The 22,146-nt window shown below is 40.2% G+C and overlaps 2 protein-coding genes across 3 annotated transcripts in view; one reads left to right on the forward strand and one right to left on the reverse strand.

Moving 5' to 3' along the window:
• The first annotated feature begins 5,050 nt into the window (after positions 1–5,050).
• ccr6b (chemokine (C-C motif) receptor 6b) lies at positions 5,051–6,637 on the forward strand. Its single transcript, XM_077580646.1, has one exon. The coding sequence runs from the start codon at positions 5,051–5,053 to the stop codon at positions 6,128–6,130; it is 1,080 nt and encodes a 359-aa protein (XP_077436772.1). The 3' UTR covers positions 6,131–6,637.
• A 9,698-nt stretch (positions 6,638–16,335) lies between these two features.
• The window catches only part of pxdn (peroxidasin), a 57,344-nt gene continuing 51,533 nt past the window's right edge, over positions 16,336–22,146 (reverse strand). For both annotated transcript variants that reach the window (XM_077584681.1, XM_077584596.1), the window contains 5 exons: positions 21,086–21,294; positions 20,851–20,962; positions 20,603–20,735; positions 20,155–20,268; positions 16,336–16,595 (listed from right to left, as the gene is read on the reverse strand). In XM_077584681.1, coding sequence (XP_077440807.1) covers positions 16,461–16,595; positions 20,155–20,268; positions 20,603–20,735; positions 20,851–20,962; positions 21,086–21,294 — 703 coding nt within the window. In that variant the 3' untranslated portion in view covers positions 16,336–16,460. The remainder of the gene's footprint in view (positions 16,596–20,154; positions 20,269–20,602; positions 20,736–20,850; positions 20,963–21,085; positions 21,295–22,146) is intronic.

Genomic DNA, 22,146 nt, shown 5'->3' on the forward strand with positions numbered 1-22,146 from the left:
AGTAGTTTTAACAAACAAAACAAATATAAAATTAAATAATGCAACCAGTCAATCATGAATGATGATGAGAGATTGAATTGTCCAAAATGAAATGGGTGACAAAGCAATTAAGGATTAGAATATAATAATTAAGTAGTATTTAAAAATGATTCTTCTTCTTAAACTCTAGTGTAATAGAAGTACTTATCTTCGTAGGTAGAAGGCAGAGAAATTCAGTACAAATAGCAAGCAGGAAGATGACATAAGTGGTTGACCAGAGTTGAGTTTTTTTCCCACTTTGGTCTTCTTCCCCTTTTTTTTCTATTTTTTTTTTTTTTTAACATTGCTGCATACAGTGTAGATGTGTACGAACACAACCTCCCCCTCTCAGGTCTTTTTTCATAAGCAGCTCAGACCTTGGTGACATTCTGATATTTTTTTGCCGACACCTGAGCCAGAAAACTTCCTTCTGTGAGGACCATCATTCTGAGGGTAATATTTTTGATTGATTTGTCAAAAAATGAAGGGCTTGTATTTCAAAAATATTATTAATAATAATAATAATAATGTAAAAGTAAACAAAAAATAGCAAACTCTGGACACAATATTAAGCTTTGTTTGATTGTCATTTTTAATGTATTAATTTGACAATATATTATTTTCTTTTAAACTATTATTGCTGTTTGTCTTATTTGTTATTACTATTATTGTGTTTGTTGTTTCTTGCATTGAATGCACTGAAACATACTTCAGCTGCTCTTTGACCGTGTCAATCAAAGTTGAGCATTATTTTTGTAAAGGCAAACATTTTCCACACAACTCTAATAGTATATTTCTTCTGCTGTAACTATTGCGTGTGCATAAGTTTTAATTAATTGCCTTTCAAATTTTAAAATCAGTAAAAATAAGTACTGCAATTAGCGTTTGTATTTCTTTGGCTCAATTTCTGGTGTTAAAGTAGCTTCTGAGAGAAAATTGCAATACAGGAGCAATTGAAACGGGATGAACAAGTCTACATACAGTTCTTGATGTTCTCCAAATATACATCTGATAAAATTCAACTTCCTTTTCTCCACTCAATTCTGCATATTTGTCTTTCACATAGAATCTGTACCTTATTGACAGTGCTGAGTGCTGTAAAACATCATACAAGATCTGTCCGACCAGACATGAAGTCAGTAAGCAAACATGTATAAAGTTTCTTAATGCTTAAAAACATATCATTATCATATGTATGGTGTGCAGGAAAAAAAAAGATTTTTAGATGACTGATTATTTTTCCGTGACCTTTAGCGACCTGTTTTCATTCCACCTTCAGATATGCGACTTTCTTACATACGCTCTGGTTTTTCGGTTAAGTCTAAGATCTTCACTGATAAGGATCAGATCAACTTTAAAGATCAAATGTGTTTGCTTACTTGACAAACGGGGGCTGAAATTGGGTCACGCACAACCAGAGGAAGAGACAATCTAGAACATTACCTTTTATCCTTCACACATGTAGTTTGCAGGTTTTGCTGACATTAGCGCTGTATTTACCAGACACACAGATGCATTCTTACACCAGTGGTCGGCTGCCCACTGGGAGCAAATCCAGGTTCACTGTCTACTCCAGGACTCTTCAACATGGTTACAAGTTACAACTTAGCTGAGGGTTGAACTCACAACCTCTCGGTTGGGAGATGACCACTCTACCACTAAGCCATGCCACCCTTTGTGCCAGGTTGCAGCCACTCCAAACTGCAGGAAGCGAGCAAAGGATATAGCGATGCAACCATTGCATCTGTAGATTTTCGAATAAATAAAACGTTTTTATCTCAATAGTTTTAACACAAAGTATAACCTTCTTCACCATAAAATTTATGTTTTTAATTCATGCAACTTTCAGTTTATGTTGATTATGGTGGCGCCATATGGACAAAAGCGGTAATGTTATGCCTAAAGGAAGACTACATTTTCCATGAGGACAAGCGCATTGCGTCTTTTTGAGCTCACGCCAGTCAAATTGACTTCCGTCTTTGTAACCAATGGGGAAAAGGGGAATTGACGTATTCCATAAAGCAGTCAGCACATTTGTCATTTTTTGTGTGGCAGTGTTCCTACCATCCTCCTCAAAGTTGTTTAGTGCCAGTAAAAATGATACAGACCCCGGGGCAGGCCATGGCAAAGGTACCATTCAACTAGTTTTAAGTCGATGTTTCATCAGAAGAGATATGAAAATATTTTCTTAAGGTTGAAAAGTTCCTTAGTGCTACTTTAACGACATATTTTGACTGCATAGCACAACTCAAACAGGACCAAATGATAATACAGGGTGACACACAAAAAACGGTCATCACCTAAACTTGAATACCTTTAGAAATAATTAATCAATTAATTTTATTTTTCAGATTTACCAAGAAGAATTAATGTTCTAAGAGTCTACCAAATTGACCTTCGAGATGCCATGGACTACTGAGGAAAAGACATTTATAGTTGAGGCATATTTTCGGCTCTCCCTTAGAGATAGGGTGGGAAGCTCGGTCATCCGGCAGGGACTCAGTGTCGAGCCGTTACTCCTCCGTATTGAGAGGAACCAGTTGAAGTGGCTCGGGCATCTGGCTCGCATGCCTCCTGGACGCCTCCCTGGAGAGGTGTTCCGGGTATGTCCCACGGGCGGGAGGCCCCGGGGACGATCCAGGACACGCTGGAGAGACTATCTCTCTCGGCTGGCCTGGGAACGCCTTGGGATCCCGCTGGAGGAGATGGTTGAAATGGCTGGGGAGAGGGAAGTCTGGGCTTCCCTGCTAAAGCTGCTGCCCCCACGACCCGACCCCGGATAAGCGCTAGATAATGGATGGATGGCATATTTTCGGCTGAAGTCTATCCCCGCAGCTCAATTGCAATTCAAAGAATGGTTTGGATGTCGTGAATTTCCTGTTCACTCGATCTACAGATGGGTCAACAAGTTCAGAACCCATGGGACTGTGCATAACCTCAATGGTAAAGACACTAACATATCTGCTATCAAAATTCTCAGCACAGACTCCCGGTTGATTCCAAGCTCTTAACTTCGCCGACGCACAGACTTGCTTGGGCTGCGGACAACAAAGTCTCTGACTGCAGCAACGTTGTGTGGTGTCCGTGATGATTTCGGTCGTCCAGAGTGTGATCGTCTGCTAGTGAGGTTACCATTGAGGTTATGCACAGTCCCATGGGTTCTGAACTTGTTGACCCATCTGTAGATCATTGAGTGGACAGGGAATTCACGACATCCGAACCGTTTTTTGAATTGCAATTGAGCTGCGTAGATAGACTTCAGTCGAAAATATGCCTCGACTATAAATGTCTTTTCCTCAGTAGTCCATAGCATCTCGAAGGTCAAATTTGGTAGACTCTTAGAACATGAAATCTTCCTGGTAAATCTGAAAAATAAAAATAATTGATTCATTACTTTTAAAGTATTTTTTTTTGTGTCACCCTGTATTTCTCCCCTCATTCATTGATCATTTATATTTTTTCCGATCTAAGGTCCCATGAGCACTAAACGACGGGAAGCGGCTTTGTCATTGATTTATATTTCATTAATCACACAAGAAACATCAAAATATGATTGCGTTGACACTTTCGGAGGAAGGGCCTTTATCGTCTTCAGGTTCAGTGCTGAGTTCGATCACGTAATGTGACTGACCAGGGAATATTTTAATAAAAATATTACACTACAATATTGCTGTGAAATCCTTGCATTTTTTTTGCCGTGTTGCTGTGATATTACGTGCCTCGTTGTGATATAACAGGCTTTTTTGATTGCAGGATTTTACTGAAACGTAACAGTTAAATACTGTAAAATCCAAGGATACTGTAGTTTATACAGGTATTCAATAGGATATTACAGGGGAACTTAATTACAACAAATTACTGTAAAACAATACTTGCTGTTAATTATTGTGAAATGTTGGTAATTTTTTACAGTGTGGTAAGGCAAATAATTTTGGATTTTGAAGATTTTGCGATGGTTTTGGCCCTGTATTCCGCTACACAAGATCCACGCATGGGCTAAACAGCAACCAAATCCCGTTTCCATATTCAGAACCAATTCAAGATCAAACTGTATTAAGATGAGCATTTTTTTTTTTAAATTACTAGAGGATCATTAATGTTTATAAATTGGACCTAGACAAGGAGTGCCAAGTGGAATAAACAATTTTACTTGTAAAATTGGATTATGTTTGCACCACAGTGTTTTGAAGAGAAATTGTGTTTGTATATTTTTTAAATCTAGAAAAGCTCAGGATATTAACCAATTTAGTTGTAGTAGTGGCAGCTGCTTTTTAGACATCCCTCCTTTTCACTCTGCCCACTTCCTGCCTTTTTTTATTTTTTATTTTTTAAATCTGTCTTTTGCCGGGGGTGAATGAAATATGGATGGTGGGCCAAAAATGGTCCCCGGGCCGTAGTTTGCACTAGAGGGAGTACGTACTAGTGCAGAACTACTGCACTAGACCAGACCACAAATCCTCTTTAGATGATTCCTACACAGTAAATTCTGTAGAGTAAATTTGACTCTATTTAGAGTAAATTTGAATCTATTTAGAGTGGGACCAAATAAGTACAATTTTAGAGTAGGCTGATATTTACACTTGGAAGAGAGTCAAATAAAGAATTGAAAATAAATGAATAATAAAAGTCACTCAAGGGTTGAGGAACAAACTCATGACCTTCAGCTTGGAGACTGCCATTGAACCACCTGAGCTATGCCCGTCCTAATGTCTCCAAGAGGATCTCGGAGTAAAATATTCCAGCTGACACGAGTATATAATAACACACAGCAGGAGCTGCGTGGCTCCGGGAGTAGATCGTCTTTCTTTTAAGATGAAGGTCGTGAGTCTGTTCCTCAACCCTTGAGTTAATTTCCTTTATTTATTTTTCCAATTCTTTATTTTACTCTCTTCTGAGTGTAAATATTCCTCTAAAATTTTGTCTATTTGGTCCCACTCTAAATAGAGTCAAATTTAGCCTATATTGAATTTAAAAGCAAATATGTGCTGTTTGCATGGTCTTCAAATGTTTCTTTCTTCAACAGAACCAAAACATGTCTTCAGTGTCTCCAGACTATTATAATCCCAGCACTGAAGATTATCCAGATGGAGCTCCATGCAACCTGGACCCACATCCTGCTGAAGTCATCACTCAAACCTACATGCACTCCCTCATTTGTGCCTTCGGCCTGGTGGGCAACATCCTTGTGGTGGTCACTTACATATTCTACAAGAGAACCAAGACGATGACGGACGTCTACCTCGCCAATGTGGCGGTGGTCGACCTGATCTTTGTGCTGGCCCTGCCTTTCATCATTTACAATGAGCGGCACAGTTGGCCGATGGGCAACGCGGTTTGCAAGGTACTGCGCTCATCTTACAGCCTCAACCTCTACAGCGGGATGCTCCTGCTGGCGTGCATCAGCGGCGATCGTTACGTTGCCATCGTCCAGGCCAGACGCTCTTTCGGGGCCCGCTCCGGTTCTCTCATCTACAGCCGAATCATCTGCTCTGCCGTGTGGCTTTTTGCGGCTGCGTTAACGCTACCCACGCTCATTTACAGCGAACGCTTTGAAGAGTTCAGTCCCGGGGCCGAGGCCGCGCAGGTGACGTGTCAGCTGTCTTTCAGCAACGACGAGACGGCAAAGTTAGTGAAGATGCTGGTCCCCTGCCTTCAAATGGCCGTCGGCTTCCTGCTGCCCCTGGTGGTGATGGCGCTGTGCTACTCCAGCATCACGTGCACGTTGGTCCGAGCGCAGAGCAGCCAGAGGCACAAAGCCATCCGTGTGGTCTTGGCGGTGGTTGTCTTCTTCATTGTGTGCCACCTTCCCTACAACGTGGCTCTGCTCAACCACACGCTGGATCTGTTTGAAGAGAGAAGTTGTCAGGGAGAAATGCTCAACCTCAGAGTGCTGGCCGTTTCCCAAAGTGTCGCCTACTTACACTGTTGTCTCAACCCCATCCTCTATGCCTTCATTGGCTCCAAATTTAGGAGCCACTTCAGGCAGATCATCCTGGACCTGTGGTGCTTTGGGAAGAAGTACATCTACTCGTCCCGATCGTCACGTGGCACGTCTGACGTCTGCTTCAAGTCTTCAGAGGGATCCAACAACTTCTCCTCATTTAGCGCTTGATATTTCAAGGAACACAATTCTGGGAAATGTGTTGTAGTTAAGCTCTGGTGTCAGTAAAGGCAACATGCTATCGCTATGTGTAGTATGTATGTAACAATCGCAAAGAACAACAACATCATAATATATCAGAGACGCGAAGGTTTTTTAAAATGTGTCAATCTCGCTAATGTCATTCATTTTTCTTAAATATATGGATGTAGCAACATTTTTGGCATGTTTGAAGTTTTTTTTAATGTAAATACCGCACTGATACTATTTAAACTCAGTGCTTTTTGGACTGTCTTCTAATGTAATATATTGACCATCACTGGTTACTGGCGATCTCGCTTCATCGCTTGGGCTATGTGCTGCAGGGAATATGGTGCGCTCAGTAATAGACTTATCACTGTTGTGATGGTACATCATGTGATTTCCTTTGATTGTAACTCCCTCTTACTAATTATGTTGAGCAAAAAAATGGAAGTGATCAGATGAATATGTACAATATCAATTCACATGTGTAATGTATGCCATGGTGTTCCACAGGGTTCAATTCTGGGGCCTCTGCTTTCGTTGTATCTGCTGCCACTGGCTTCCAACTTGATAACCTCCCCTTCAGACCCATTGATGATTGCAGTGGACATGACATATTTGCGTGTCTAAACCAATAAAACACTTAATTTGGATGATGTCAACACTTCTCGTTCATGATAGGAACCTAGCTAACCAATCACAATTGCAAGTTGATTTGCATGATGTTCATGTTATTTTATTTTTCAATATGGTAGTGTTTGGTGAATACGCATAGGAAATTAGTAGGGTTCAGTCCCTCCAACGAGGTTAGAACCACTGGTATAGAGTGTATTCTTTTGTTGCCTCATTTCATCAGTATATAATTTTCTATTCTTACTATTCATGCTAAATTCTATTTCCCCAAAAATATGTATAACCTCTTTGTGACGTTGTAGATTTGGGTGTCCTAAGTTTTTCCTAATGGGGCCACATTCAGAAAAATAAAGAAATGCAAGCAACACTTTGAAATTCTTCCACTTTCATTTATCAAACACGCTAAAAATAATACAATTATATATTGTTTAGTTATTTAATAAACTGCAACAGTCAATATAAAAAGTCTAAATGCCCCCTCTTCAAATGTTTTTGTAAAAGACTGAAACCAAGATAATAATAATAATAATAATGGTTTTATTTTTATTTTTATTGTATAGCGCTTTTCAAGACACTCAAAAGATTGAGGACAATAATTAAATCAGTACAAAAAGCTTAAAAAAAGTCCAAAAGCTTAATGTGATCTATAAGTTGTATTACTGAATATATATATATATATATATATATATATATATATATATATATATATATATATATATATATATATATATATATATGTTTAAACCCAAAAAGTTTTAATATTTTTTTTTTAACTTAATGCTTGTCATGTTACCCACTATCTCAAAAATACAACTATTCTTGGAAATTATTATTATTATTATTTATTTCTTAAAATCACTTTATCCTCCTAATGTACTTTATTTGGCAATGTTTTGCATGATTTCTGTAAAGCGCTTTGTGACAGCTAAGGCTATTTGAAAGCACTATATAAATAAAGATGACTTGACTTGAAGCCCTCATGCTTATAGCAAGCTACATCACATTTCTAATAAAATGAGTTAATTAGTCAAAAATAAATAGACAGTATTATTATTTTGACATCACAGGTATGGACAATTCTTGTCCAAAGCAACAACAAAATAGGATCTAATAAGGACTGCAACGTTGGATTTATGCCTTTTTCTTAGTCAGCAAAACAATATACCAATCATCCACAAGAGGGAGTTGTAAGGCTGCATATAACCTGAATTACAAATTCAACACTTGAAGTGCAGAATAATTTTTTAGATAGGAAGTAAAAATAAACAACTGAGATAATGAGGTAGGCTAGTACCCGAGTCTTGTTGGCTTCCGCCAGGATGGAGTCTGCATCTGGGTCAGTCTGTGGTTGAAGAGTACAATGCAAGAAGCTGCAGGTCCGCGGACTCTTGCTTAGGTGTACTTGGTGGTGAGGGCAGACTGGAGGCGCACACGCCTGTGCCTCCATTGTACACCACAGCTTTGGCTTAAAGGTGATTAGGCAACTGATTTTTATAGGATTTTGAGGTTGTCTGCGTCCCAGTACCGTACTGGAATAGAATTGCCCCTGGAATTGGATGGAATTATCTTTGTTGACCATTAAGAGTTTTTTTCCCCTTTACTATTTTAGTTATTTTCTTTGCCTTTGACAAAAGAGGTGGGCATCGTCATTGACTGGAATTGATGATTGATGGAAGTGCCCACCTTTTGGTGTGCGCTGCAGAACTTTCAGCGAATGCTTGATCATGCGAAGCCTCACAAAATTACACGGCTTGAGAAGGACTGTGTGTACTCACCGCGATCGACAGAAGTAATCCTGCTACACTCAGTGCTCAGTCCGTGTATCTTTCTATTTTTACATTGTCGTTTTTGAGCTACATAGAGGGCAAGGATAGGCCACCACATTTACATGCACAGTAATCAAACCTGGATGCAGCAAGACAAAAACATGCATTCTGTAACTACCGGTATGTAAATCTGTCTATTTTAGATTATTCCTCCATCCATCCATTTTCTATACCTCTTGGAGTCTATCCCAGCTGACTGAAGGTGAGATATCGACGCTAACAGCTCGCCAGCCAATTGCATGGCATATATCATTATATAAGATAGGGCCTCATTAAAACAATCAAACAAACAAACAAAAAACATGGATGGATGTATGAAGTACTATCATACCTTTTATATCCACTAGATGTCCTCAGTAAGCTTTGTTTGAGTTTGAGTTATGACTTGATTACACAGTATTACAAAAACGCTTCCTTATCATATATGATATCTTTGCTAAATAATGGGCTATTATTATGATTATCATTTTATTTATTTATTTCCTTAATCATCTCAAGTTGCAGATCATGCAAATTAATAAAAGTATTAATCATTAATGAATGGAATACAGTAAGTTTTTAGTCTACTTTTAAGTTTTCTTTCTATGAAAAAAAAGGACATAAGCCATTATTTTAGGAACGTGACAATATGAGGCCGAAATTCCACAAAAAGTCTATTAACTGAGCCAACATCCATCCATCTGCCCCCTCATCAACTACCAAGCCATGAGAGTCATCCATTCAAGCTATACTGCTTAAACAGGGTTGTGTTGTTTTGGAGTCAATAGAGAGAATCACAGCGTCCTAAACGGTGATCGTCTGTTGACATTTATTGCACAGTATTCCAAAAACAAAGAAATAACTCAGTGACTACGGGTGTGCTTTAAAATGTTTGCAAGTCCCTGTTGGTAGACCTTAGCACTCTCTGTTGAGGAATTAAAGCATTGGGAGATTTACGAGATTTATGACGCCTTATAAAGGACCATGACTTCACTGCAATGATTTCGATTGGTTTAAGCTTTTGCTCATTTAAAAAAAACTGAACTCTCATCAACAGGACCTTCCCCTTTGAGGAGAAATGCACTCAATCACACCATTTTTTAGCCTCATTGACTTGTGTTACCTAAACATCTGGTGTCTTATAATAAAGTCACACATGCTCTGATGCCTTATCAGCAACGTCCCAACATGCTCTCACACAATGATTCACTGGATGGAGGTGTATTGGATGATCCTTTGAGTAAATGAATGGGGGGGCGCTACTTTAGAGAGCAGAGTAATGTGTCGTATATGCTGATAGACACAATAAAACTAATAACTAACTAAAACTATAATAAAATGCAGCTCTGCTTACCTTTTGACTTTGACATGATAGCATACGTACCAAAATCAAAATTCATTTGAGCAGTCTATGAGTCATAGAGCCTGTCATAATTTTGCACCATGCTGAGCTTTATTAAGCCAGTGGAAGTTTTTATTCCAGCTCAACAGCAATTTTCCCCATTTCGATGTTTCACAGGTTTATGACGTTTTTTCATTCTTGTTTTGGGGCACATGCAAAGCTCACTTGGCAGTATAAATAATGGCACAGGGCCTGCTGAGGTACTTTGAGAGGAGGTTTACATAGTTGAAGCAAAATATTTAGCGCTATCTCCAGGGGAGCTGGATTCTTTGTGAGCTTTAAGCGTCCTGTGCGACAAGCATTTAATGTGTTATTTCAGCCACGGGAAACCGTGCACTCCCAACCACAAATATGCAAGACGAGCATACTGCACTTCATTTTGGATCGGGGAGACCACCGCACAGAGAGGTCACCCAGGCTTTTGGATCTGACGGCATTTTCTACATGTGACAGTTAAACACATTCTCATTAAGATTATCACTAGTGGCCAGATGGTGTTTTCCTGTTAACAATATATTGCTTAGATTTAATAGTGAGTAGGTACTGTAAATTGAATGTAGCACTTTTATCTACAACATATGGTGCTTTAATAATAATAATAATTATTATGATGCATTCAATTAATTATTTTCTACATTGATTCAGAATGTTTGATGTCAGCTGTCCACGTACAGTATTTATAAATGAAAAATATTTTATTACACCAGCTGTCTACCTTGCGCCGACAATTAGACATGGTCTGAGCAGGCATAAGTTTAGATTGACTTTCTGCTACCAAATTGTCACTCCACCAGGCGCAACTCCATAGACACTCCCTGTGCTGCACCTGCATGCCCGGGAAAAATGAAAATTCATATCCGCCGCCGGCATTTGCACCCCACTACAGATACGCTGTCTGTGAAAATAGAACCCGTAGTGTTATGTTACTCCAGACACTGCTTTTGATGTCAACCATCCATCCACATCACCTCAATCTCATCGTGTTGCAGCAGTAACATCAGGTTTACTGGTTTGAAGTGTAAGGAGACATATTCTACCCCCCCCACCCCCGATCTGGCATTTTCCCCTTAAAACACACACAGGATCAAGGTTATTTCAGTTAACAAAAACTAAAATAAAAAAAAATACATACAAATGCTTTATTATTATTTTTTAAAGAAAACTAATTGAAACTACTTTTTATTATCTATTAACCGAAATAAAGACGTTTGAAAGTGTGTCACACAGTAGTGATGTCATCTGGCAGCAGCCAATAGAAAAGCACCGTCACTCCAAGATGACAAATTTGCCTGCTTGACTTTTGACTCCAATGGCTTGGCTTGCCTGCGTTTTCATTTAACCCAGCCAAAATGCAACGCTAAGAAATGTGTTACTTTTTTCATTTTACCATGGTGATTATTAAATAATAATAAGTACCCCCCCCCCACTAAAAACTTAAATAAATAGATAAAAATAATAAAGAACCACCCTGAATACTAATTAAAACTAACCACATCTAAAAAGCAAAACTCAAAACGAAATAAAAACTAACTAAAATGAAAAATCCAAAACCAGGTGGACAACCAGGGTTGCCAACTTAAGACTTTCATCGCTATATTCAACTTTTCCAATCCTTCTAGTGAGTATTTTTACCAGATTTTTTTGTGTGGCATTGTTGGACACTTTAGGAGATTGTGAGACTTGCTTCAAAAAGGGGCGTTTCTCCGACGTTTGTACGAAGCCACCACTGGATTGTTTTGACCATATTCCCACTTTGTCAACTTTACATGAAAAAAAAAAAAAACGCAATCTAAAGGGTTATCTTAAGGTAATCTTAATTGGAGAACTAATGTGGCTGCCTTGTAGACACGTAATCCTTTTTCATGCCAAAGTGGTTGTGCTTGTGCATGGCAACATACATTCCTTGCCCCCCCCCCCAGTCCTCCCATTAGTTGGCTCATTTTAGGCCTAAAGCAGAGCTGATAAGGGCTCCTGGCAGCTAGAGGATTATCGTGCTGGGTCAGACTGTACCCCGCTGCTCTCCACCAAGGAATGCAAGCAAAGCAACAAGTAGGTAGGTCACGCACTGACGAGTCATCCCGTCTGCCGCTCGCTCAATCTGCAGGCGAGAATCTCAGGGGAGTCCAGCACAGTACATCATATGTGGATTCTGCTCTCGTCCTGAGTTGCCTTTAAGGACGTAGAAGGGAATATGCTCCTTCCTCTTCTCCTCACATCTGTTGTCTTGAGAGGATATGCTCTGTTTTGGCTATTACATTTAATAGATCTGGGAAACAAGTTTGGTATTTTGATACAGAGCGAGAGGCCAAGAGAGGACAGGGTCACAAGTTGCATTCTACACGGTGAGGATTTACAGGTGTTATTTGAGTCAGTCAAGCAAACAAACATTACAAAAAAAAGAAAATTAGTCTGTTCTAGTACCAAGACTGGACTTTGAGAGGCAGCATGGTGCCATAGGGACTGACGATAAAGAAAAAAAGAGAAGAAGACATCACAATAACCACAAGCTGTAGTCAATTAAGACGAAAAATTAGATACCTATCACCCAATCTGCTATTTTGCAGTTGCAAATTCTTGATTTTTATTGTGCTAAATGACTTTGGGGACACGTTATGCAAACACTTAACACAGCCAGTTGTTCCCTTATTTGTTTTTGACAACATGTGCTTCTGGTCGCTTCCTGATGAGCTCCCTTTGCCTTTCATGTCACGATGACAAAGTGCGTGACTCAGTTGATCTTGGTGTTGAATACCACACACGATTTGCAACAGTTAAGTAATGTATTACTCAAGGTAAGTATTTATTCATGTCGCTACCGGTAATCTCAGTAATTTTTAACAATTGCGCCTTTTTGCTGACTTTGATTGGGCAGAGCTCAGATGCTCAAGTTGACCGAACTGTAGCGGGATATTATTAAATTTTAAGAATCCAGATATTCAATACATACATGCATTTGAAATGTTTCATGTGATAGGGGGAAAGAGGGTCTGAAAATGACTGGCACTGTTTTATTTGTTGTGCATTTCTCTTTGGTCCAATATGTGTATAAATGAATAGGAACCAGCCAAGGACTGCACTACTCTCTTCTTAATTTCACACATGAGATACACAAATTGCCTGGCAACAAAGCAATAGAGTAAGAAAATGGATGAAACCTACAATATGGAGCCCCACCCCCAAAAAAATAAAAACAGAATAGTTCAATCCACCAAATAATCCAAATAGTGATGGTAAGTCAATTTACTGCAGCTTCAATTGTGTAATCAACTGCGTGGGCTTGTTTGTCAAGGGACTAACACACAGTGGAAGCCTTCCTTCATTACATTTCTCGCCCACACTACGCTGCACTCCCGGGATACAAAAGCCGTTTTGCCTCTGTGGGACACCACTTTTCTCTCTTTCATCCTCTTCCCTCTGGAAATTAGTATGACTTTCCACCTGCAAGGCGAAAGACATTCCTCAAGGTCATTACAAAAAACTGCAGTTGCCGAAATGAAATTCCCAAACGTGATGGTGGGAAGATTTGGCTCGAGAGGAGTATTTGCGCAGTTGTTGATTTTTTTTGTTCCAATAGTCTTTCCAGCTTCCGGTTGAATAAACAGATTTGAGTTTTGATTTTATACACCACCTGCAACTGTGATGGATTGCTTCTGGGCTGGACTCACAAGTACAGTACGGGAAAAGAAATTATTGAGGAAGTACACATCACATTTCGATCCCACCAGAATACACATAATACTGAATAAGGGAGGTCCCTTATTGTGGGGGTGATAATGTCTTTTCCTGCCTGGTAAAGAGATGGAGGTTTTTATCTGTGCAGCGACTGGAAACTTAATTTCCTGCTTGTTTTCACTCCAGGACCGATGTCAACTCACAGTAAATGGGGCAATATGGTACAGTCAAGTTGCTGGGCGGAAACAAAAACAGAACAACATACCGTATGCAGCTGGGTTCGAGCATGGCTGTTGAGATTCAAGTTTGGGAGAACTTTCAAAGATGTAAATCACGAGACACAATTAATTTTTGACATTGTACTGTAATGGAAGTAAATTTAAAGTGCAAGTCAACCTTAAACATTTCTTGATATGCTATATGTGACCTTACTAGTTTAAACGTGACATTCTGATTAATATTATATTTGTGGAATAAGAGTCATGAAGCAAAATCCAGCCATTTTTATCCCTCTCAGGGGGCGGCCATTTTGCCATTTGCTGTCGACTGAAGATGACATCAATGTTGCTCAACAACCAATCAGAGCTCACCTGTTTTCTGAAGCTGAGCTGTCATTGGTTGATGGATAAAAACAGATGGATTTTGCCGCTTAACTCAATTTCCACTAACGCAATATTATATTATTGTCCCCCCAAAAATTGTGGGGTCGACTAACTTCCCCTTTTTAGAAAATTTTAGTGGCAGCTGGATGGCTGAGTGGGCAACACAGCAGACCTTTCAGGTGCTCAAAAGGACCAACAACAATTTTGTATGTATATCAAACAAATGTGGCTTATTTATTTTTATTTTTATTATCATTACTGTTAAGAGGCATACATTACAGTGCAAACCATTCTTTGGCAAACATACAATACAAAAGTCATGATAGGTACTAGTCTAGCCACATTGACCGCTTGTAATGGACAGTGTTGGAAAGGCATATTGAGTTTCGCAAAGCTGTGCATTCCATTGACACTTGGGAATGATTTAAGAGGGGAAAAGGGGCAAGTGAAGTTACTATCAAGACGACTTTTCCCAAGACCTCACAACATTGGAGCTGGGGCCAAATTGCATTTTGCTGCTAATGAGCTAAGGACATATGCATTCCAGATTGATGTCGAGGAATATTCACCAGAACACTACATGGACGCACATTAGAGCACATGCTCGACTACATAATGGACTGGATGCTAGCACAGGGAAGGAGGGAACTGTAAACATACAGTTTAAGGTAAAAACCCGTCCTGAATGGAACATTCCAGACAGTATTATTTCGGTTTAGTGACAGATGCTTGCTCAGGACGTTACCGCATAAAGAAAACAATGGAGGGGAACACTGCGGCTGCTTTGTCACAAAACAGGAAGACCAAAAACATGATTTATGTTACATAAGTGAGCCAGTGCATTGAATGGCAGTTAGTTGTCTATGTACAAGCAGTGGACTCGGTCTCGTTGCATGCGAAAACACGACGTAGGAAATGTGCTTTGATGGTCTGTATCCCAACATTCAGCACCCTTCCCACCTCTCATATGGCTTCCATTACAGCGGAATGAGGGTCAGAGGGTTAAAGAAACCTGCGCTCTGCAGCGTGCTCGCCTAAATGACGTAACGCCACTCGGAACAAAGTTTGGCAATGAAACGCGCACGGCAAATCTCTGGAAATGTATCCGTACTAAAGAGGACCCGCAAAGGGGGCGAGACACTCGCGAAATGAAAACACATGATTCAAACGTTGCATGTCAATTTTTGCAAAAAGACGGCACATGTAGATGCCTGACAAGAGAATGCATGCAATCCGGTGCTGCAGGTCCACGGCAGGCAACAAAACAAAAACAAGTCAACAGTAATCATTGCAGTCCTTCGATTGTGTGTAAACTATGATGACAAATAGCGTGGCAGTCGATCTAACTACGCCACAGATGAAACCCCGCCTCCGTCGTGGTGTCAGACTTATAAACATTCTAGATGTTACTCACTAACATTTGGCTTTGCAGACTGAGGACAACACTGGGACAGACATGACGTCACAACATGACAGTAATCAGAAAAGGCCGGAAGAGACATTTAGGAGCAGAAATCAGTAGACATCTCTCGTTGTTTTTTTTGCATTCAATTTTCATAGGGCTTCACATTATGTTCATTTGGATAATTAAAAAAAACATACATTGTTATAACATGACAAAAAAGCACCTTAGATTAAAAGATGATCTAACTACAAAACCTCTTTGACCTTGTATAAAATGATCTTCTCAATTGTGGCTTAGCATAAAAAATAGGCAGATATCAAGTGGATATAGGCTGCTTTGCATACAAACGACAATACTTTGAAGGTATTTAGTGATTAATTCTTTCATAAAGGGGGTAAAATAGCACCAGTTTTCGGCATCTCTAACCTGAGAAAACACTGGCCGGCCTCCTCTCAATCGACTTCCCTTTCCTGCGGGCTGATGGCAACTGGCCCTGTGATTTGACGCCAAAAGGGGGGCAAGCACAGAGACCAAATTGTTGCACTGCAGCGGCCTCAGGGAGCAGAGATGAATCCGTTTAGTCCTGGAGGAGGCAGCCATCCAAAAATAACAAAACATGACCCTCTCCCCTGATCCCCCCCCCCCCCAAAAAAAAAAAAGAATACAAAAGAACCAACAACAAAAAAAAGAGGCTATTGGAGGCAACTGGTGGCCACCGACACCTTCAAGAGTCTCCTCCTCTCGGTGGAAGTCTGAGTGTTTCAGACACTGGGGTGTGATTGGCGGGAGGTCCTGAGGATTACTCATGGCTGCTGTCTGCTTTTTGCCACTTGGCTACATGCAGACACACGGGGCAGCAGGCGCCTTTTAGCTTGACAGGCTGTTTGCACTGGGCCGGCACACAAGACTCCACAAAGCAGGTCACTCTGGTGTCCTGCCGGAGGCAAAGAAAGAAAGAAGGGGCAAATGGGTTGGTTACTTGATTAGATTAGAGAGGATTGAAATGTTCCCTGATGTTACAATTGGGAACTCCAGCCGACAGCAGAACAATAAGGGCGACCAACCAAACAACTATGACGCGCTCAAACATTTTAGCTTTTGAGCACTTTGAGAGTACTGTAGACCTCAGATTTCAAAGGCAAATACAGTGGAAGTTGAATGTAACATGCATCAAAAATGGCAACAAAAAAAAAAGGTTGAACAGGCTTGTGTGGGACATGAGCAAATTTTGTGAGACTTCATCTTTGGCGCCGCACACTGGAGTGACACAGCTGAACGCAACTAAGTAGACTGTCGCTAAAAAAAAAATGTAGTTGGCGACTTTGTCACCCATTGAGCGAATGAGCGAGTCAGTCTGTCGTGTTCAGTGTTGGCAGTGTTGATTTACACATTTTTTCGTAATGAAATATTATTAGTTTGTCAAACTTTAATTTTGGGACCACAAGACAACAGTGACACCATAAATAAAGGAAAACACGGTCCATTTGGTCATTATTAACATATAAATTACTGTAAAAATCACCATGACCATAATTTCCTACAACAATAGTAGTCACGCACCAAAGATGACTATGTTAACCAAAGAAACAAATTAAATGTTTTTGCCAGAGGTGGTAAATCCAGGTCCAGAAAGTAAAAACCATGCCACAGTTTGGCTGTAGCCCCAGGTGCTAGCTAGCGAGCTCTCTCGCTAGCTCCCCGAGTGTTCAGTTACCTGCAAGCTAGCTAGCACCTGGGGCTAAAGTTTTTTTTTTTACATTCTGGACCTGGATTTGCCAACTCTGGTTTTTGAACCATAATCTGCACTTTACATGGCTCAGAAAGCATTGTGAGACCATTCAAAATCATGATTTCATCAAATAAAATGCCATATTCAAAATACAAGCAGAAGGAACAAAGCAGGAGGAACAAACCTAAGTAAAAAGCAGCTACAACTACATTATTTCCATTAAATATGAGTCTGACGTTTTTTCCATTTGTTGATTAAATTCACCTGGAACTCCTGGAGCTCAGCCTTACTGTTTATCTTATGCTGTTTGCCAACAGAAACACACCGCTCACTGATTCCAGCATTAGTCTGCAAATGCCTTACGGTTCACTGTGACATCAAGTCAGGATGAGCAGTCTTAAAGGGGAAGTAAGCCCTTTATTTTTTATTTTTTACAATAATATTTGATTGATTAATCGGCCTCTGATAATAATAGGCCGATGACTGCCCTTCAAACATCGGCCAAAACTATCGGCCAATTGGGCCAAATGGACAATTATTTTCCCCTTAAAATGTTATCATAGAAGAAAGCCAAAGTTTCCAACGCTGTGAAAGAACCCTGAATGCACCATTTTGCTTGCATAGTATTAGCAACTAGCAAGTGTGTAGCGTATTTTATTCTGGTTATTCTGTTGTCCCTAAGCATCCTTTAAGATGTTTAATGACACCCCAGTTGGAGTTAGCTATAAAACTTAACACACAACAATAAGAATTACATCTACTGTATATTTAAATACAAACATGCTTTGTTTTAAAACATCGCTACCCTAGCGCTAATCCGAAAAGTGAAGGGAAGAACCCATTGAAATGCTAACAGGAAGTTGGCAGCGACTTCGGGAGTGTTTTTCCTTTAAAAAGCGAATATTCACACACAAATAATGTGGGAACACAATTTTATGCGTTAGATATATGTTTTCAAATAATCGGCAGATTAATCGGTAATCTGTATTATTTTCTGCCAAAAATCGGTATTGGCATCGTCCTAAAGAAATGCATATCGGTCGGGCCCTACCTAATATTAATAACTTTGACTGTCAGACGTTTTCAGAAAAGGGATGCCGTGGGTGCCAGCCGATTTAAGCATTTTGACTGATCTTTCAAGGTCCACAGAAAATTTTGTGTTTGGACTATGGAAACACACATACTACCAAATGAAAGATTGGACTCTCATCTTTCATCAGAAAAAAAAGTTTGTTTCTACCTTATTCCATTTTTCAGTAATCAACAATAGAAAATGGTTAGTTTCACCCAAATGCTCTGTTTTGAAAAAAAAAAATCAAGAAGAAGCTTTTTGTGAAACGATATTATTTCATGCACTCTAGTGAATTCGACACCTTTTTTTTTCCATGAATGATGCCACAAACACCTAAACAGTGCTTTACTTCTGTAAAACACTACCACCAACAATGTAAAAGTGTTTTTTGATAGCAAAATACGTTTATTTACATTCAACAGTGTAACAATTTGACAAAACAATTTGGCAAACTATTTACAAATGTGTGCAACCGTGGTACTATTTACATTTGTGTGGATGTTTCAAATACAGTTTTTCTTTTTGTAACACTCCCCTGCGTGCAAGGGGACGCAGCAGGATTTGCACAACAGATTAGTTTCACTGCGATTGCAGACGCTACACTTTCTTGCTGGCTTTTTTTTCCGGGGAATAGCAAGTATATACTGCAGTGTGTGTTTGGCCATGTTGCCATCAAGTCTACTCTCAGGATCATGATACGGTGATGTTACGGTGGTGTTACGTCTGGCTTCCTCATGTCCTTCTGTTCCTATACCGGGTGGTAAGAGATGTTCTGATCCATTGTATCCACTCCATTCATGGTGGAATCGTAGTCCATAACCAGTGTCTTCTCCGTGATCAGACTGTACCCACTCCTCCGATGAATATGCATTGGACTCGGGGCACTCTTCGTCGTCCGATTGAACGTCCGCCTGTGCAGAAGTGCTCGGTTGTGCTCCGCGTTTTCCGGCGTTAGCATCGCTAGCCGGTGAGGCTTTATGACATGATCATAGCCGCCGCGTCAACGCTTCCAACTTCGGCGTCACCATCATCATCATCGTCGTCATCAATGTGCTCTTTAGCATTGGTCGATGCTTTTCGTCTTTGAAAAAAATGCTCAAGCGTGAGCTGTTTGCAACCGGTCACCATTATGGCTTTCTCAGCCATTGTCCCCTCAACACTCTAGCTCCGCCTCACGTCTTCTACTGACGCCTACCTGATCTTGTCCAAAGAGAGTCATCACTGCCATCAGGGGCCAAAAATAGGCATTATACTAACTAGATCTGCTTGATACTTTCAGCACAGCTGGCCAAGGCTTTCCTCCACCCATTTCCAAACAACAAAACAAAAAACTTGGTGAACGTCTTTTAACGTCTTTGGCGCTCCTCCGTAGGATTTTACTAATCGTTATTTAACGTTTTTGGCAGTAAAAGAGTTAAGAAAAACAAAAGTTTTGTTCTGAAGAAATTTATAAAACTTATGTTTTATAATTTATATGATAACATTTTCAAAAGGAGAAAACAGTGCATTTAAAAGCATAGCGTAGAACAGTACTAATTAACTAACATTTCCTAATGAAGAAAAATATAACAGTTGGTTATGCTAACTCTGTATCTAGGTACATCCATCCATCCATCCATCCGACCCGCTTATCCCGTGCAGCAGAATGCGCAGTTAATTATTTAGCAGTTCCCTGTGCATATGTTCACCTACTTTGCATTCACATTGAGTGCACGGGTCCTGTTTCCACCGTTCTCCATCAGTCCGCTCACGCTCGTTGCTGTCAGTGCAGTCAGTCTTGCTCAGACGGGTTTCCAGTCGTTTAATCTGAAAATATGAAAGGAGGAAGGCCTGTTGATTCTATGGGCTGAGACAACAACATAACGATCAACATCCTTGAGCAGATTTTGTAGCATAGCACGGGCAGTAATGCTCAAAATGCATAGAAATAAATCTACTTGAAAATGTAAGGAAGAAAAGGAATGGAATGCACCTCCATAAAATTATGATCATAAAACCATGTATGCTTGATGAAAGGACCAAAGTACAAAATATGCAAAGATCACATGGCATGCCATAAAATATACTGAACGTTAGAGATTCAATCTGCCAAGTTACGTGACATCTCCAAATGTTGTGTTTCTATACTATAGGAACGTACCTGTTTACGTAAGCTTTTGATTGTCTTCTGCATGTCAGAGACAAAGTCCTGGAATTCACTAACTGGGGGATCAGTGCTTTTTTGGGAGGTCACAGTAACATTCACAAGGTGTTTTCTGGCTTCTTCCATGGGACTGAAAAACACAAAGGCAAACCAAAAGGGGCAAATAATAAAGATTGCACCTAGAGACTAAATTGCTCTCAAATGACCTGTTGCTGCTACAAATGATTGACGACGGCGTGTGTCACCTGTTTTCCTTGATGCTGCGGTCAGGTCTGCCGTCTTTGTAACTGTGATCAGCTGACCTGCGCCCTCTAAAGTGGTAGGACAGCGCGTTGAACTGACCTTTGGTTCTGCAGTCTGGCAGTGTGAACAAAAACAAAAATACGGTTCACTTTGCCTCTGTGTTCTTTTTCTAAATGAGTGAGCCTTTATGTAGAAGGAATGACTACAAAGTAGCCCGTGTGTGATTAAGATCGTTACCTTCGCAGCAGTCTTGCCACATGCGCAGGTCGATCTGCGGGATGTTGTCGCAGCTGCCGTAGCCGTGCGGCACCTCTGCCACCCTGAAGGCATCTCGCTGCACACGTGTGATGTTATCTCCGTTGTCGCACAGCACTCGAGAAAGAGACGCCTGCTTCAGCTGAGTCAGTTGGGCAGGCGTGAACGCTCCAGGGTTTTCGTACCAGAACCTGCACATGACAAGAATTTGCCAGATTTAAAAATAACAAACATAAGGCCTGTTTCTACCGAGTGGTTCAGTTTGGTTCACATTTTGTTTAAGGTAAATGTTCCACCTGACCCGTATTGCTTCATTCTTCCTTCTGGATTGGACGCACTAGTATATTATGGTAGCTTGTAGGTATGGGCATCGTAATTGACTAATTGACATTAAGTGCATGGACAATAGAGTGGAATTGATTGACTGACTCCTTCAGGCGTTAGTCTATGGGGAGAGATTTGTCTCAAAATCATTCACACAAATAAAATTGGGATTTCCACATGTTTACATCCATGATTTTCACATGTTTTTCAGATCCACAAGTATATCCGCAATCTTTTTTAATTTTGTGTGTGCATTTTTCGTGACTTACCCTGTCTTCACGTGATATGGGAACGATGGACCTTACCACTCGGAAACTCCTAATTACGGCCAAGTTTTGTTCATGTGCTTTTGTTGTTATACAAAAAAAACAAAACAATTACAGCAAACAAGGAGTTGTAAAGGATAGGACATTGAATTGTATATGCTATGTAATTGTGTAGATTCTAAAACAACCTGCGAGCGGACGTTAACACTCGTGTTAACATTTCTTGCCATTCACAAATCCTTCGTCATTCTCCGCCATGCTGAAATTTGAAAAGTTCTCTCAGCTCAGACACTCGGGTATCAAAATAAATTCCCAGTTGTCCAGTAGAAAATACGACATGAGGGGGCGTTTACGTGCAATTTTCTACATGATATGTAGTATTTACCATCATTCCTATATCACATGAAGGCAGCAATATGCTTGCTAGTTGTCAAATGTGCGTTTGTGGATCGT

The sequence above is a fragment of the Vanacampus margaritifer genome, chromosome 1 (assembly GCF_051991255.1).
Source record: "Vanacampus margaritifer isolate UIUO_Vmar chromosome 1, RoL_Vmar_1.0, whole genome shotgun sequence".
NCBI classification, from domain to species: domain Eukaryota; kingdom Metazoa; phylum Chordata; class Actinopteri; order Syngnathiformes; family Syngnathidae; genus Vanacampus; species Vanacampus margaritifer.

Excerpts from the sequence above, each read along its gene's own strand:
- ccr6b (XM_077580646.1), top strand. The coding sequence starts at position 5,051 with ATGTCTTCAGTGTCTCCAGACTATTATAATCCCAGCACTGAAGATTAT.